This window comes from Octodon degus, unplaced genomic scaffold, assembly GCF_000260255.1.
Source record: "Octodon degus isolate 3935 unplaced genomic scaffold, OctDeg1.0 scaffold00096, whole genome shotgun sequence".
In the NCBI taxonomy this organism is placed as follows: Eukaryota; Metazoa; Chordata; class Mammalia; order Rodentia; family Octodontidae; genus Octodon; species Octodon degus.
In genome coordinates this window covers 3,605,347-3,620,673 of record NW_004524672.1, presented here as the reverse complement: position 1 = coordinate 3,620,673, position 15,327 = coordinate 3,605,347, and the positions used below count along the sequence as shown (strand labels likewise).

Genomic DNA, 15,327 nt, shown 5'->3' with positions numbered 1-15,327 from the left:
TAATCAACTGAGGCCTTCATTTATGCAGTTGCAGGCTATTTAAAATAAAAGGGATAACTGCTCCACAAATAACAACTTGTGCCACAGCTTAAGATAACTTTACAGGAACTCCAAGCATTCTAATAATGTCATGCTTATTGAAAGCTTCTACTCAGTTTTCAACAAGTTATCTAGAGCTCAGTAATAAAGAGATTTCAAAATAATGATGTAGGTAAAACAGGATAATTATGAGTTCAACAGCATTTTCTGCTCTATACAAGCCTGGCCCAACAGTTTAGGTTAGAAAACTACTCTGCAGCTGACCCCCTCTTCAAAGAAAGCCCAGTAGGAAAGATAAATAGCAAAATGTGATATTCGGATACCTACAGAGCTAAATCTGTGGATCTCTTCTGGGTTGACTCTCCTCACTGTCCGTCTCTTCTTTCTGAATTCACTGTGCTCCCGTTTAAAAACCTTCCCTCGGAAGCTCATTCTGTGCCGAAATCTCAATCACAAACTATTTGAAAAACTCAGTTTCCGGAAACTTTTCTCCCTCCGAAGCTTCACCAAGCCATGGAACAAATCTTGTCTTCTACAGTAAAAAGGGAAATGCTCACGCTGTGTTAATACAGCTTAGCAGGAAGGAAAGGAAAATCAGTGAGTTACCACTTCCTGTGAGCAGCTCACGACCAGCTGCCCGACTACTGCTTTTTGCATAGATTCTCCCTAACCACCTGCTTGAAAGCAAGACAAAAACACAGAGGGACCTCAGACATTTAGGAAAATTGCTCATTGCTACATAAACCATATGATGGCAAAATTACTCAGGGAACCAAATGAATATTGGACCAAAGAGGTAATTTACTTCCATATTTCATATCTGACATTAAAACAGTCACACAAAACTAATAATTATGGCTAGATCTGAACAGTACAGCCTAACAATAGGGAGGACAGAGGATTCTATTGAAACAAGCCGCTCCTGCAACTAGTCTCTAAGACGATTGCTTAAGGTACAAGAAGAAGGTATTAGAACGGATACTGGTTAAATAAATGAATAAATTATGCTCTGCTAATGTTTAGTGTGGACACAGACATCTTCTCAAACTGTTACAAAGAACAAAATCTTTAATATTCTATCTTTAGGTCCTCCCGCACTCTCGGGGGTGACATAAAAATACAGTTCTGCCCATGAGGCCACCTGGATGTTCTTTCCTGTTTTGTTTTTCTCGACTTCATTAAGTAGCCTATAACCCTACCAGTCAGTTCATTTATTTTACTTCTGGTCTGTCTTCTTTCACAAAGCTCCATGTTGCACAAGAGTGGGAACTTTATTTGCTTCATTGCCATAACCAACATATGGTATCTAGATGTATATAATCTGTAAGCAAAGGCAGGATGTAAGTGTGTGCTTAGGTTTTTTCCTACTGGATGAGTGAGCTGAGGTCTATGGCAGGCTGTGGGACTGGGCTGTTCTTTATTCCCCGAAAATGAGGAGATCTCGCTTGAGTCAGTCATCCAGGCTTACACTGTCAGTGATCAGTGCCAGGCAGGTAGCAAACAATTCTGGTATCCTGCGTCTAAGCATGATGGAAGATGGAAGGGCTTTCTTTTAAGAACTACAAAAATAGCAGGATCCTGCACACATGACAACCATGGAGGCATGTATGTTGCTGTTATGTCACTGACATAATTAGGCACAAGAGAATGCACAGAGCAAGCCTTTAATCAGATGTCACACTCTGGGTTCCTTTCTAACATCTGTTTCGTGAACAGGTACCTGAGAGTATGTGCAGACTTCACAGATTTATGTTTTTATGTCTGCATTGGGGTCACTTGATTTCCTGGTATCCAATTTGTTTTGATTTGAATAGCCAGATAGGAGTATTGTATAATCTTTGTGGATCATGGACTCATTTGAGAATCTAATGCAAGGTTTAAAGTCACTCACTCCCCAAAACATAAGCACTCAGGAATGACACATGTGGCTGGGGATTGCAACCCTGCGAAGCTCATTCATAGAACTTCGCACGGATGGAACCCTGAGTTCCTGCCTCGTGGTTTAGAAGATATGTACATCACTTTATGGAAAAGTGCTTCATCTTGAGAAACTGGTAGGTGACTTTCCACATTTCTAATGCTTGCATCTAGCTGGTTTTCACTGCTCTTGATGTGCCATGATGCTTTATCCTGGAGTCCCCTACATACTTCACCTTCAGTGAGCCTGACTCCTTTCTCCAATTCCTCAGCTATTAATCATAGCTCCCTTAATACTGGCAAAAGAGGGCATTCCCAGGAAGTGTAAAAGAATGTCAGTTGGACATAACTTGTGGTGACTGAAAGGAGGAGAAAATCCTACAGCATAGCATGGAGTGTCCCATGGGCTGGCATGCTTTGGGACTTCAGGTTTTACCTTCTTTAATTTGGGATGAGTTTAGCTTCCCTGGCATTCTGCAAAGTGCCTCACACCATTCTCTGTTTATGTTCAGATACGTGTTGAAAATTGAAAATCAAAAGAGAGGAAGATCTGGCAATGATCACAATCCCAGTTTGGCCGAAGAAGACACACAACAAGTAATGTAAAGTCCAGTCCTAGAGTTCAAGTTCCTGGAAGGAAGTAAGAGAGGTGGAACTTTTCACATGTTATGCATATATTTATGCAAATATATACATATGTGTGCAATCTATTAGTTTTCTGCTGCTGTGTGACAAATTATTACACATGGATAGTTGTGAAACAACCCCACATACAGATTTCCTAGGTGAAAAATCTGAGAACAGCAGGGCTCTGTTGATTCTTCATTTGGAGTCTCCCTACCTAACATCTGCATCTTCTGAAGCTTCTAGAGGAGACTGGTCCTGGCTTCAAGGAAGTTTGTTGGAAAGATCTGTCCCTTGTTTCATAGGACTGAGTTGGTTCTCTTTGCTGTCTATGAGTCAAAAGTCATTCCAAGCTTCTAACAGCTGCCTGTACTCCCTCACTAAAGGTGCCTTTCCAAGCCAGAAAGAGCCTTCTGAATCTCACTCAGACCTTGACTCTCAGCTGAGCTTTCTCCTTTCAATCCTTCTTTTCTCCTCCATCTCTCTATTCTAGCCAGGAAATGCCTGGGAATTTAGGGCCTTGAGTAATTAGACTGGTTCCAGCAGGATAAACCAGACAATTTCTCTATTGTGAAGCCAACTGATCTTAGTTTATCTCTGCAAAGATCTATCACTGCACTGAGTATGGTGTTTGAGTAAATAACCAAAGAGTCTTTAGGGGGGCAGTTTTAAAATATTGTCTACCATAGACACATTCTGGACTTGTGTGTGCATATATGTGTGTGTCTTTTAAAAATAATTTTAACACCAGTAATGTATTAAAAAGAAGGCGTAGGTGAAGAAAACACTTGGCCCCTGAATGTGGTTTCCATTGTGATTGCCACGCAGTTAAGAAATGAGTGGGAGGAAACAAATTTGGTTATAGATCATTTACTGGAAAGCTAGTGAAGTAAAGGTGTTAAGTAGAAAGGTACAGCAAAGCTGAAGAGGTGGGAGAGAGGAAGACAATGGTGGAGATGTAATCAAACACACAGAAAAGAAAACGAAGGCAATAAGCTAAAGGCGGTAAGCTATGAGAACATTCTTTCTAAAGCATTCAGTTATGAGTGGAACTATTCTATGATAACTATGCTCAGTTATGCAGGCTCCAGTCCTTAAGTGACATTATCATTGAACTTAATAAACAAGGGGCTGAAACTTGGCTCTTAGCAAAGCATGTGAATCTACTCCATAAAAATGACTTAAAAGTACCTTTTAGAATTTAGAATAACTTGAAACTGGGTGGTTACATGCATGTGATTTCATACTTGGCCCCACAAATCCTAATTTAAGCCACTGGAGAAGCACTTCCTATTCATTTCCAGTTGCCTAATTTACCATCTCTTTATTCCATATCATCTTTATGATAATTTGTTTTGAGATTTGCAGCTTTTGCTGTGATTACTTCCTAATGTTGGAGGATGTTTAGATAATTCCTTTCATTTTTTTCTCTTCCATTTCCAATAGATTTCCCCTCTGCCAACCCATGCCTTTGCTGCTTTTTCTTTCCAAGCTTTTTCTTGTAAGATGAAAAACAAGGCTGGTCCTCAGAGCACTGGCAGGTGCAGCTCACCCATGCACAGCTCCGTGAAGCAAGAAGAGCAGCGAGTAGCTGCTCCGTGCTGCACGGCAGTGGCTTCTGTGTCTGGCCCTGGGTAGAAGTTCTCCTAATGTTAGTAACACTGTGGTGGCAGAGGCGGCAGCACTGGTGGGGACTACTTCCTGTGAGAAAGGTCAACTCAACTGAACAGCTCCAAGTTACTAATGAGAAAAGAGATTTCTCTGAAGGAGTTGAAGTGAGCATGACAAAATCTCTCACTTCTATATATAGAACTTTTGGTAGCAATGTTTACAGAGCGCAAGGGCTTTTCCTGTCAGTGAAACTCTATTTCAAGTAGCATTCATTTTAGTAGAAAACTTTTAGAATTTTATGGAAAATTAAGAAGGCCATGCAGTATGGACCACACTGAGGAAAAACATGCACAGCCAACCAAAGAAGGCAGATGGCAGTTTGTGCCTGTGGGAGGTGTGCTGGCTGTATGCAAATGTTTGAATGGGGTGTATGCAATGTGTGTTGTGTGTGGAGAGGTAGCATTTGAGTTTAGTGTGCAAGTACGGTATGTGATGCATCTCTCTTGTGTGTGAATTTTTATTTTATTAGAATAATGTATAGTTGGACTGGGAGGATAGCTCAGTAGAATAAGTGCTTGTCTGGCAAGTGCAGGGTCCTGAGTTCAATCCCCAGTACCACCAAAAACAAAACAAAACCAAAGGAAAAAAAAAAAACAATAATGTATAGTATTCAATATTCTACCCCAGCCCTTCAGACACACAACAAACTGAGATGATATTTGTCTATATTACTGAATTTCACTAATATTCAGGAGGTGAAAATTCTCAGTTAAGATTTGATAGGAGTATGGACAGAAGAGAGCTCGCTGAGGCTATCATAGCGCTCCTATTCCAAGTTTCATACTAATAGGTACAGCTGGATTGCTATGTCCTTTACAGAAGTCATGAAACCAATTCTTCACTTAAAATATAGTGCTCTTTTCTCATTAAAAATCACTCCAAAAGGACACAACACATTTTTTGTTGTAATATCATTCCTCATCTTTTAAAGAAGACTGAAAAGACTTCTGAGTTGAGGCAGATAGCTGATTGCTTCTATGTATGATGAGGTAAAGATGCAGAAAATATTCTTAGCCATGTGGGGCTGGTAAACTCTGAATCAATGCTATGATCTTTTACCATACAGAGATTTTTACCTGGTAGCATTTCCCTTATGATAGAGCTATACCCTCTCCTTGCTGACTTGGTCCCCAGGCCAGCTTTCTCTTCCTGGCAAAGCCAAAAGCAGTACACAGTTGTTCTCTTGAACATCAAACAAGCAGTCTGTAGTCATTCCAACTGCCTTTTGCCTTGCTTTGAATAGGAATGTCACTTGTTGTATAAATATCATGAAAATCATACAGTGTACAGGTTTATGGGAGAGCCAAAGTCTTGGGATCTGTGATGTTTTAATGGAAAAGTTCATTAGTTTACAGAATATCAACATTAGTCTATTTTACTCTGCGCTGGGTTTTGCTTTAAACCTAAGGATTCTCAGTGACATAATTCTGATGAGAAACTAAATGTTAAGCTAATGCCAAATGCTGAGCATGGGTACACTGGCTTTCAGACCAACAATCTCTTGCTGTGGAATTGAACTGTTTGGCTGGGTGCAACCTCAGAACCTAGCTCACCTCCAACCACTTCTCTAGTGGTGCCATAATGCATTGTGCCTTTTAAGGCCTCTTCCAGGAGTCTGAAAAACCAGTAGAATACTTTGCTTTCACCCTAAATGCCTTGCATCATGGAAATGGGGGAATAACTGTGGGATTTGGCCTTTTAATCAATAACTCCTTTCTGTCCTTTTGAACACTAACTGCTGCTTTCCTGTATGTAACTGTGTGTACTGGAGAAATTTATGATCTTGTGAGGGGCAGCAGCTCAAACTCGTTCACTTAGCTTGTGTTTTGTAACCAGCAGGTCCACAAGAAGAAGTGAAAGCGCAGAAGGATTAGACCACTGTAACAAGGGTAGCCCCACATAACTCATCTGGTTTGGGGGCGAGGTGGGGGCAAAAGTCATTCTCTGTCCTGTGGCAGGTTTCTCAGTGATAAAGCGAGAACTGGGACACAGCACCACCCACAGTCCTTGTGGCAAGGAGATGGTGCCCAGAGGACAATGTGTAGAAACATGAGAAAGCAGAAATTAAGTGGTGAATTCTTCAGTGTGTGCAAGAATCACATGGAAATCTGTTAAAAATATTCCTGGGAAGTCTAGGAGATCTTGGCGGGTATAATGGGACTTGGTAATCCAGCTAAATGATGCTCTTAGAAGATTGCCACACAGATCACACCTTGAACAACGGGCTGACCAGCTGGTGCACCCAATGTTTTTTCTAGGCAGACAAATCATATACAGTAATACCTTCTGTACCACCACCTCTCAGGACAATTTTTTTTTTTTTACTATGGACTGAGATCTTGTTTTTAAAATCAGTCATGTGCAATCTATTGAACAATTAGATCATGCTGTCCATTTGGGAGAAAACCCTGAAGTAAAGCTAGCCATCAAAACTGTACCTACAGTATTTGAACAGGCATCAAGTATGAAAATGTCCTTTCAAGATTTCTCCAAATACAGCTTCTCTAACAGCAATGGAACACCCATCTCTGATGAAACAAAACAGAACAGGGGGATATAAATGAAGGACCATTTTTTAGTGAAAAAATATATATGCATATACTAAATAGGATAGATAGGCAGCTACTTTCTCTTAGCTCAGTGAGAAGAAAGATTTGGACTAATATTGCTCAGACAAGAGATCATGGGTGTCTGCATCTTGTACTGTGAATAACTACTATGAAGACAACAATATGCAATGTATTAATTAGTGTAACTGTCCTACTAACCTGTTTTGAAACTGTCTCCTTGTTATTTCTTTCTTATTAAAATTAATAAAAATTAAAAAAAAATACTGGGCCTGCGACCTACTCCCATTTCCCCTTCTCCCTATCCCATTCCTCATTAATTTCACTTCACTTCTTCTTTGTAAGAAAGATTTTTGATTAGACTTTCGTAAATCCGGTCATGCGTTTTGTGGCTCTCAAGTTCCTAAGATGCAAGGTTGTTGGCATTTTGGACCACGGCATTCACTGCTGTTGGAGGGAGGGGACTCTGGGGACTGCAGGGGCTTTAATGGCATCTCTTCCTGGCCCCTATTCACTAGATGCCAGTAGCCAACACTTCCCCCACACCACACACCATTCTGCCCAACTGCCTGACTGTGACTGCCAAGCCAGATATTCCTTCAGACACTGCCAAAAGTTCACCGAGGATGGAGGAAGCTCAAATCCTCAAATCTCTGTCCCAGGACTAAACCCAATGTTTCTCTGAAGACGGCTTTCAGGGCCAGTGATCTGGAAGATGCTGGATGCCTCTCTTTGCATCTGGGCTAGCATTGAGAGCCGAGCTGACCTGCTGGGAAGAACTCCAGGCCTACTGCCTTCCAGTCAGCATCCCATCTTACTTCTCTGTGTGCCTCCAAATGCAGTCATTGAAATCTGTCCATGGGTATGTTTCTGTTTCTCTTCTGGGCTGTCTCTATTACACACAGCTATCACTTGCTTGAAAAGCTGTGAAGTTTTTATAATCATCAGGAATTTGGAATAACATCTTGGAAGAGGCAAGTGGGACTAAGCAAGACTCCAAGGAACAGGAGATGAAGATAAGTGTTGCAAGGATAAAGCAGGAGCGTGGTGGTGTTTGGCACAAAGATTTCTGTGCTGGATGGAGGCAGTAGGTCGCATTGCATTCTGGGTCTTCATGCCCATTTTCAGGCAGCCTCTGGGCAGGCTAGCCTGTCCAATAAAGGTAGCCAAAATAACTACCTCATTAAATACTGGGAGACTTCATGAGAGAACGCACGTAAAGCACTTAGCACAGCACTTGGAATGTAATGAAAACTTCAATGATGCTAGATGGAAGTTTGATTAAGGAGCAATTATTTGGAGTAGGTGGTCTTAATCTGGGCTCCTGAACTATGTATTAGGGGCACAGGGTGGCCCTAGATGTTTGCACACTGCATAAGGAGGAGAACGAAGAGGCAGGGGTACACGAAGGAAAGCGTGGGTTTAAAAGTGGCAGGGAAGACGACACTCACCAGAAACAAAGGGAGTGGCCAGAAGGCCCCCTTGGTTTGAATCCACTACTGAGGCTAATAGTCCCTCCTCCCTTGCACCTCTGACCCCTGCGCTCATTGTGCCTCGAAACACTGCTTATTTCACTTTTGAGTCCCCTTTGTGCTCAGCTACAAAGAGTCCCAATTATCCTATTTCTGTCATCTCTTTTCAACCCACACAAAGGGCTCAAATGCCAAGGAAGTTTAGAAAGCCATGCTCTAATCAATATCATATGCTTTTATATCTTTTCATGGTTACTTTTCTGCCTAAGCAGGATTGTGTGGTCCCAGAGCAATGGACAGTATGGTCTTTATGTCTCAACTGTGCTGGGTTTTCTACTGGCATGTGGCAAATCCCAACACTGTAATTACCAGCTTGATGTTGCAAAGAGGAGAAGGACACTGTGCTCTTTCTGTCTGTCTTCCCCTTGGCCCTTCCCCTAACTTTCCAAGGACACTGAGAGATATTAAAGTACAGTGACAAAGAGACATTTAATCTGACTTTGTTCTCTCTGGTGAGGATGTTATGGATTGGGAAGGATATCTGCTATCTCAATGGAATCAAAAGACCTTTAGCAGAATTCAAAATTGGCATCCTTCTTGTTTTACTTGGCACCGAGGGACACATTTTTAAAAATCAGTTTTGAATTTGTGGTCACGTCTTATGCTTCATACTTATAAGTATTGAATGGAGGATGCTACTGATATTTCTTACTTTCATTTCTTTATTTATTATCTATTTATTTCTCTTTTAGGCAGTGTCTCTGCATGCCCAGTAGTAAGAACCTTGGCAGGCAGTCAGCAGCCCTGTATTCGGTGGTCAGTACATTCACCGACAGATGGAGTGACGTTCGGTAAAACAGTAATGTCTGTGGACCTCTTTGTCTTAAAAGCTGTTTTCATGTTTCATATTTTGTGTTTGCTCATGTGTTTAAATAACCTGTACCATTCGTTTTCAGATGAATGAGTTGATACAGAATATAATGTTTTTGTTCTCTCTAGTTTTTTAAAAAGTAAGCACAAGAGAGACAACTATCATTCAGAGCTCTCCTCTCTATTCTCAGTTTAGATGGCATGGCCATGCCCCAGCCCCTTGCCTCTGCTAGATTTCTTTTAGGAAGGAAACAACTGTGCTTTCTCATTAAATGACAGTGCCCTTGACAGTGTCTGTAGATCAAGGCCACTAAAGAATTTGGGCACAGTTTTCACATTCACTAAATTTCTTGATATTATCTTGGTTAAATACATGAATATTCAGATTTTTAAAAAATAGAGTCTTACTTTTGCCTTGAATGTAGCTGTAGAATAGATGCCAGCACAGGTAGGGAAAACAGTGCTTTCAACTTGCCTCATCGCCATTTTATTCTCCTCCCCTCTTGGGACTGGGTTCTTGGGGCCATCACCAAGTCTTTATGTGAAAGTCTAAGCTTTTTATTCCGTTAGAGAAAAGGGCAGAGTGAAAGTGGTGAGCACTAATCTCTCTCCCTTCGTGGCATTGGGCACTAGTTTTGCTCTTGGTAACATCTTCCTACTCTCTCACCTTCCAAGGTATCAAACATGGTACCCTAAGCCCACCTCTACCCACTAGACCCCTCTTAGGAAAATGAGCTTTGGGGGAAAAAATGATACAACTACAATGAAACATCATTGTTTATCCCAAGGACGGTCCCCTGAGTTCTGCACATTGCTATTACTGTCACTGTGGCTGTTTTGGTGCCCTCTGGGCTTCCTAAGATCTGTGTCTGAGCTTTTCCTTCATTTTCATGGAAATGCACCCTCCTTCCTCTCTGGTACCCTAATGTTACTTTCCATGTGCAACAAAATAAAGTGTGACTATTTATTTATTTATTTATTTATTCCTCAAGTCAATAGTGATACTATACGAAGGACAGTAATACCTCGGTTTACAAATGCATCCATGCTTGAAAAACTTGTTTTGTGACAAAAGCATTGGGCAAGACTTCCTTGTGTTTGAGTGCTGTGCATCAGGTGACATCCAGGGCCATGTTCCTCAGCATTGTGGAATGAATTTAGTTTTTGAATTGAGGTGCCACTGTATTTAGGGTAACCAGAAGACTAAAATAACTTTTTTTTTTCTTTTGGTATCTTATTGGGAAGGGTCTATAGGGTGTTCAGGGTCTCACTACTAGATGGGACTCATAGTGATACTCCTGTTTACGGTCCCCCAAGTGCTGTGATTACAGGCTCACACTACCACAGCCAGTCTCAATCACTGGGAGCAGGGTCAGAACAGCAGTCCCAGGGATTGAACCCCAACCCCTGCACCTGCTTACAGGTGCTTTAATCCTCTGAACTATCTGCCCAGCCCTTAAAATAACTTTTTTTCCTCCATAGAATTTACAGGAAATAGTTTAGCAAATGTTGTGACTATGTATTTACGTTAGAAAGCTCTAATAATCACATAAAAATCTCATTATCTTTTCTTTTACATATTGTACTCTATCCCAAACTAAGACAAACAAACGAACAAACCCCAGAAAAAAAAACCCTAAATCAACAAATTTTCATTACATTTCCTTCTAAATGCTATTCCAAGTGGCATAACCACCATGGTTATAATCTCCTCAGGTGTGTAGGTGACACATCTGGGGGCTCCATACTCATTTCAGAATACCTGGTCTGGTCTGTCACTTATCTAACCATCACCTGCCACTGATGTATTTTTTGTAATCATCCCTTTAAATACAGCAATTTTCCTTTAATGCCCAATCATACCAGGCTATGCTCAATTCAGCATCTTTGAACAGCATCTACTCTTGGCAATATTTGCACTCCTCTAGGGTTCTAGAGCTTTCTAAAGTGTCAGTCAAGGTTACATATAAGAGATTTACAATGCCCACTAAATTTGAGAAACCCTAGATGGAACAAAGGTAAACTGGCCCTCTCTGCAAAACTCCTCAGAGCAGTAAATTTCCAACACACCACGCCCATCTCTCAGGGGGTGTCTTCTGGGCAGTACCTCCCACAGTTATATTTGCACATGAGCATTTTCCTTATTCCATGTCACAGCGTGAGTAGTGGTGCCTGTAACTGACATATAGTGAAAGACCTAATGCGACAGAATTTAAAATATTTTAGCAAAGGAGGATGACAGAAGCAACCTTGCAGGAATGCACAGAAATCATATAGAGTTGACAGGTGAAAAGGAGATAGTATCAGGTCACAAGGCTGCCGCTTCAGAGAAAGGACAGCCCGGCGGCTGGCTGGAGGGTGCCAGGCCCAGATCTCTGCACCTGTCTCAGCTTGGCTGCTTCCCTTGTGAGTACCAGTCAGATAATGAGTGACCATTCACAGCAGTGTGGCCAAGATCATCGTGCACATCTGTTAGCGAGACACACAAATAAATGACTGGCCTGAAACGGACAAAGGGGACATTTATTTAGTTATTTGGTCTGGGGCGTTGTCACAGTTACTTTCCCCTCATTGCTGAGACAAAATTGCAGACCACAAGTCAAGGGAGGAGGGGTTTATTTAGCTCATAGTTTATGGAAGCTTCAGCCCATCATCTCCTGGTTGCAAGGCAGAGTGGCTCATGGAAGAGGAGCAACAGTTCATGGCGGAGGAAGACAACAAAAGCAACAACGGCGTGAGGCGAGGTGAGCCTCTTTCTGTCTCCTATATTGAATGCAGTCATGGGATTAAGGTGGTGTCAATCCAGTCAGTGGACTGACCCAGCAATCACCCACCCTTAATCCTGGTGTTGCACGAGGAAGCAATCACACAATCTAGATTCAACCACTCCAAAAAGACTGAGGCCTTGAGAGGATGTCTAGACGCAAACCATAACAGAGTTGTTGGGTCTGTGTGGAACCTCGTCTTAGTAGGATGAGCTGTGGACAAATTTCCATGATTGTTTACTAGCTCTGAATCAACGCTGCCTTTAGCATGGAAAATAATTCACAACCCAGTGGAGCTGAAAACACGCAATGTCTGAGTTCACTTTCCACCTCCCCCCTCAGTAGTTACTGGTTACCTCTCTGGCCTGGTTTGTAAACAGATTTCTGAAATTATTCTTTGTTCCTTTTGATGCATTAATTCCCATATCTCATATTTCCACTTCAGCATTATGGTATTGAAAATTAAATTAAGTACCAGCTATTTCTGACCACCATTCACCTTTTGTTGTTTCACAGTCACAAAGGACAGTTTATTTATTATTATTCCATTATGCTATGGAAATCTTTGTGGATTAGGAACCAGGGTATACCATTTTGGAAGTCAAAATAAAATCCTTAGCCCCGCATTTAATATTAAAATCATTTTCCACATATGTCAGCTCAACAAATGGTAATGTGTTGCACGCAGCGTGGCTCTCACTGCTTCCTTGAAGTTAGAACATTGGATGAAGGTGAAACTAATAAAAATTTATAAGCAAATGACAGCCAGCTTAGGACTCAACTTGCTCTGACAGTTAAAATTTTTCTGCTGAAAGTATTTTTAAATACTGGAATTTCTTGCCAACGTTTAAAATTTTGTGACTTTCAAAAAATTTAACTTCTTATTAGTACATCTCTCCAGTACCTCATGATTGTGTTCATCATGGGGAATTGTGACAGGCACATAGCACATCTTAATTCTTCTCACTACCAGTTCCCTGTCCCCAGGACCATCTCCCAGGAAGGGAGATCTGCTGTTGCTGTTGCTATTACATAACAGAAGGGAATTGGTTACTGTTTTCCTTTGAAACAAATCATGTTCTGACTACACTGATCTCACCATGTATTCTAGCTGAATAGCACTTAGAATTTTTGGGGGGCATACCTTCTCTAGATGCTCTGCTCCCCAACTTTGTGTCCTTGCCTATCCTGCCTGGGTTATACCCTTCATGGCCTGCAGACATTTCTGTCTAAAACCCCTTAACTTTAGGAGTCTATCTGCTGATCTGTCACATCTGTGAGTCAAGCTTTCCCTGCTTCTTTTACATCAGACAACAAACTTTAAGATTTCTCCTGCTGATATATTTACAGTTTATAGAGGACTGTAATAAGTCATTCCCCATATAATAATATCTCAGTATTTTGCATGTTGTAATGAAGGTATGTTTCTATTCTAGTACACCTAATCAGAATGTCTTCTCCTTCAATGTGTAGGACAGAGAATATTTCTTCTATTGATTAAGTTATAGAAAGTATTATATAGCACTAAATCCTTTAATTTTTAAAAATAAGCCCATTTTGAGGCTGAATTAGTTCAAACGAGATATCAGTGTGACAAATAATGGCATGGCTTAATGCCTCTTCATGTAAATGCTGGGAACATAACACCAAGCAAAACTTGTGAAGTGATATTTGTTTTAAGGAGGAAGTGAGCATCTTTTTTCATTAGTAATTTTATACTAAAAATGAAATTAAGATAATTAGAACTTTAACAGGGAAGGCTACTCATGAGATGGCAGTTATTTATCTACAAACTTAAAATGTTTGTCATATACAGTTTCAAAAATGGCTCACATTAGCACCAGGAGAGCATATGAGTTGATCTTTGTTCTCATTCAATAAAATAAGATGACACTATGAACAATGCCAAGGACACTTGGCTCTAAAATTCTAGTATGTTATGAAAGTCTTAACTATAAAAGCTTATCAAATATTTTATTCCTTCTCTACACTATTCCTTGAAAACTGAGAAGAGATCCTATTTTTTTCTCCTATAAAGTCCTGTTTTGGTAAAAAGATGACTCATGTTAAAAGTCTACAAAGTCTTTTGAGTAATGTAATGATTTTATAGAGCTAATGACATGTTATCATTGTATTCTCCTTATATTTTGAAAGATGGCCAAGAGAGGAGTCTACCACACCTCACCATGCCTAGCAAATGGATAGCTGTCTTGGCGCTCTGCACGTCAGGGTACATTATTATCCCAATGCCCAGTTCCCTGCTGTTCCCTGACCCCGTGGGCCCTGTGGTCAGGCCATATGTTGCCCCTCAAAACACCTAAGCAGGTGCCCTGCAGAATGCCTTTCTGGTCTCTTTGTTCTCACCACTAAATAAGTAACTTTAAATTGTCTTAGGAGAATAAGCCAAACATGATGCCAAGATCTTTGTATGAAATGGTGATGTTTTCGCTTTAGCTTTTCTGTTAGAGCTCAGCTGGATTCTGCACCCAATTCTACCCTTCGCAAGAAAAACACACGTGAAAAGTAGACAATCACGAAACACATGAAGAATGGGAGTGTCCCATGTTTTCTTAAATTGTGAAAGCAAGTAATTGAATCACTGGAGTTATTCTGAGGACAGAATGAGAAATTCATACTCTAGTAACAGCAGCAGTGGTGGCAATGTAAGATCAAGAGTGAGAAGACGGAAAGTCAGCATAGCAAATTTCTGGATTCACCAGAGAAGATTCAAGCCCATTTTTCTCCAATTATTTTTATATAACATTAACAATGACTAATTACCAACTGCCAGGCTTCCATTTAATGCTCCTCTACAAAATGTAAGAAGGCTGGCTGTTCTTATATGGAGCACAGGTAATTCCCACGTGCTTAATTCAGGAAAGAAGATTTGGGACATCTCTCCTTTTCTTTCTTTCCAAATGATATTTGTTTGAAATGCGTGAGGATCCAGGTTCAATAAGTAAAAAATTGTGGGGAAAGAATATAATATTCATGTTACCACGAACAAAGCAAAATAGGGCAGAAAAGTTCAGGCAAGTGTAGGGCACTTGGGGCCTGTGTTTTCCATGGACCAGATGAATCCAAGGGACATAAGATTTCTTTAATCTTGTCTGTCCATACTTTGACAATTTGGTCAAATTCATGTTTTATAAAGGAGTCACATGCTTCATTTTCTTTCCTTTTCTTTTTTTTATGTATTTGGTACAGGGTCTTACTGTGCAGCTCAGACTTGGAGTCATCCTCCTGTCTCCGCCTCCTCAGTGCTGGGATTACAGGCATGTGCCACCACACCTGGACTTGGTGCCTGCTCAGCCCATCTGGGGGCAGGGCCAGAGACTGAACCCTGGTCCCTGTGTTTGCCTAAGCAGGGGCTTAGTCAGCTGAGCTATCTCGTCAGCTCTT

The 15,327-nt window shown here is 41.0% G+C and overlaps 1 protein-coding gene across 7 annotated transcripts in view; it reads right to left on the bottom strand.

Moving 5' to 3' along the window:
* Positions 1–15,327, bottom strand: part of Dock10 (dedicator of cytokinesis 10) — a 206,105-nt gene that overhangs the window by 170,178 nt on the left and 20,600 nt on the right. The window contains exon 1 of one of the 7 annotated variants that reach the window (XM_012516232.1): positions 367–590. The exons of 4 other annotated variants lie outside the window; for them this stretch is intronic. In XM_012516232.1, the coding sequence (XP_012371686.1) occupies positions 367–471 (105 nt within the window). In that variant the 5' untranslated portion in view covers positions 472–590. Of the gene's footprint in view, positions 1–366; positions 591–15,327 lie in introns of those variants that run through there. 2 more of the 7 variants (XM_023723038.1, XM_023723039.1) reach the window with 2 other exon arrangements.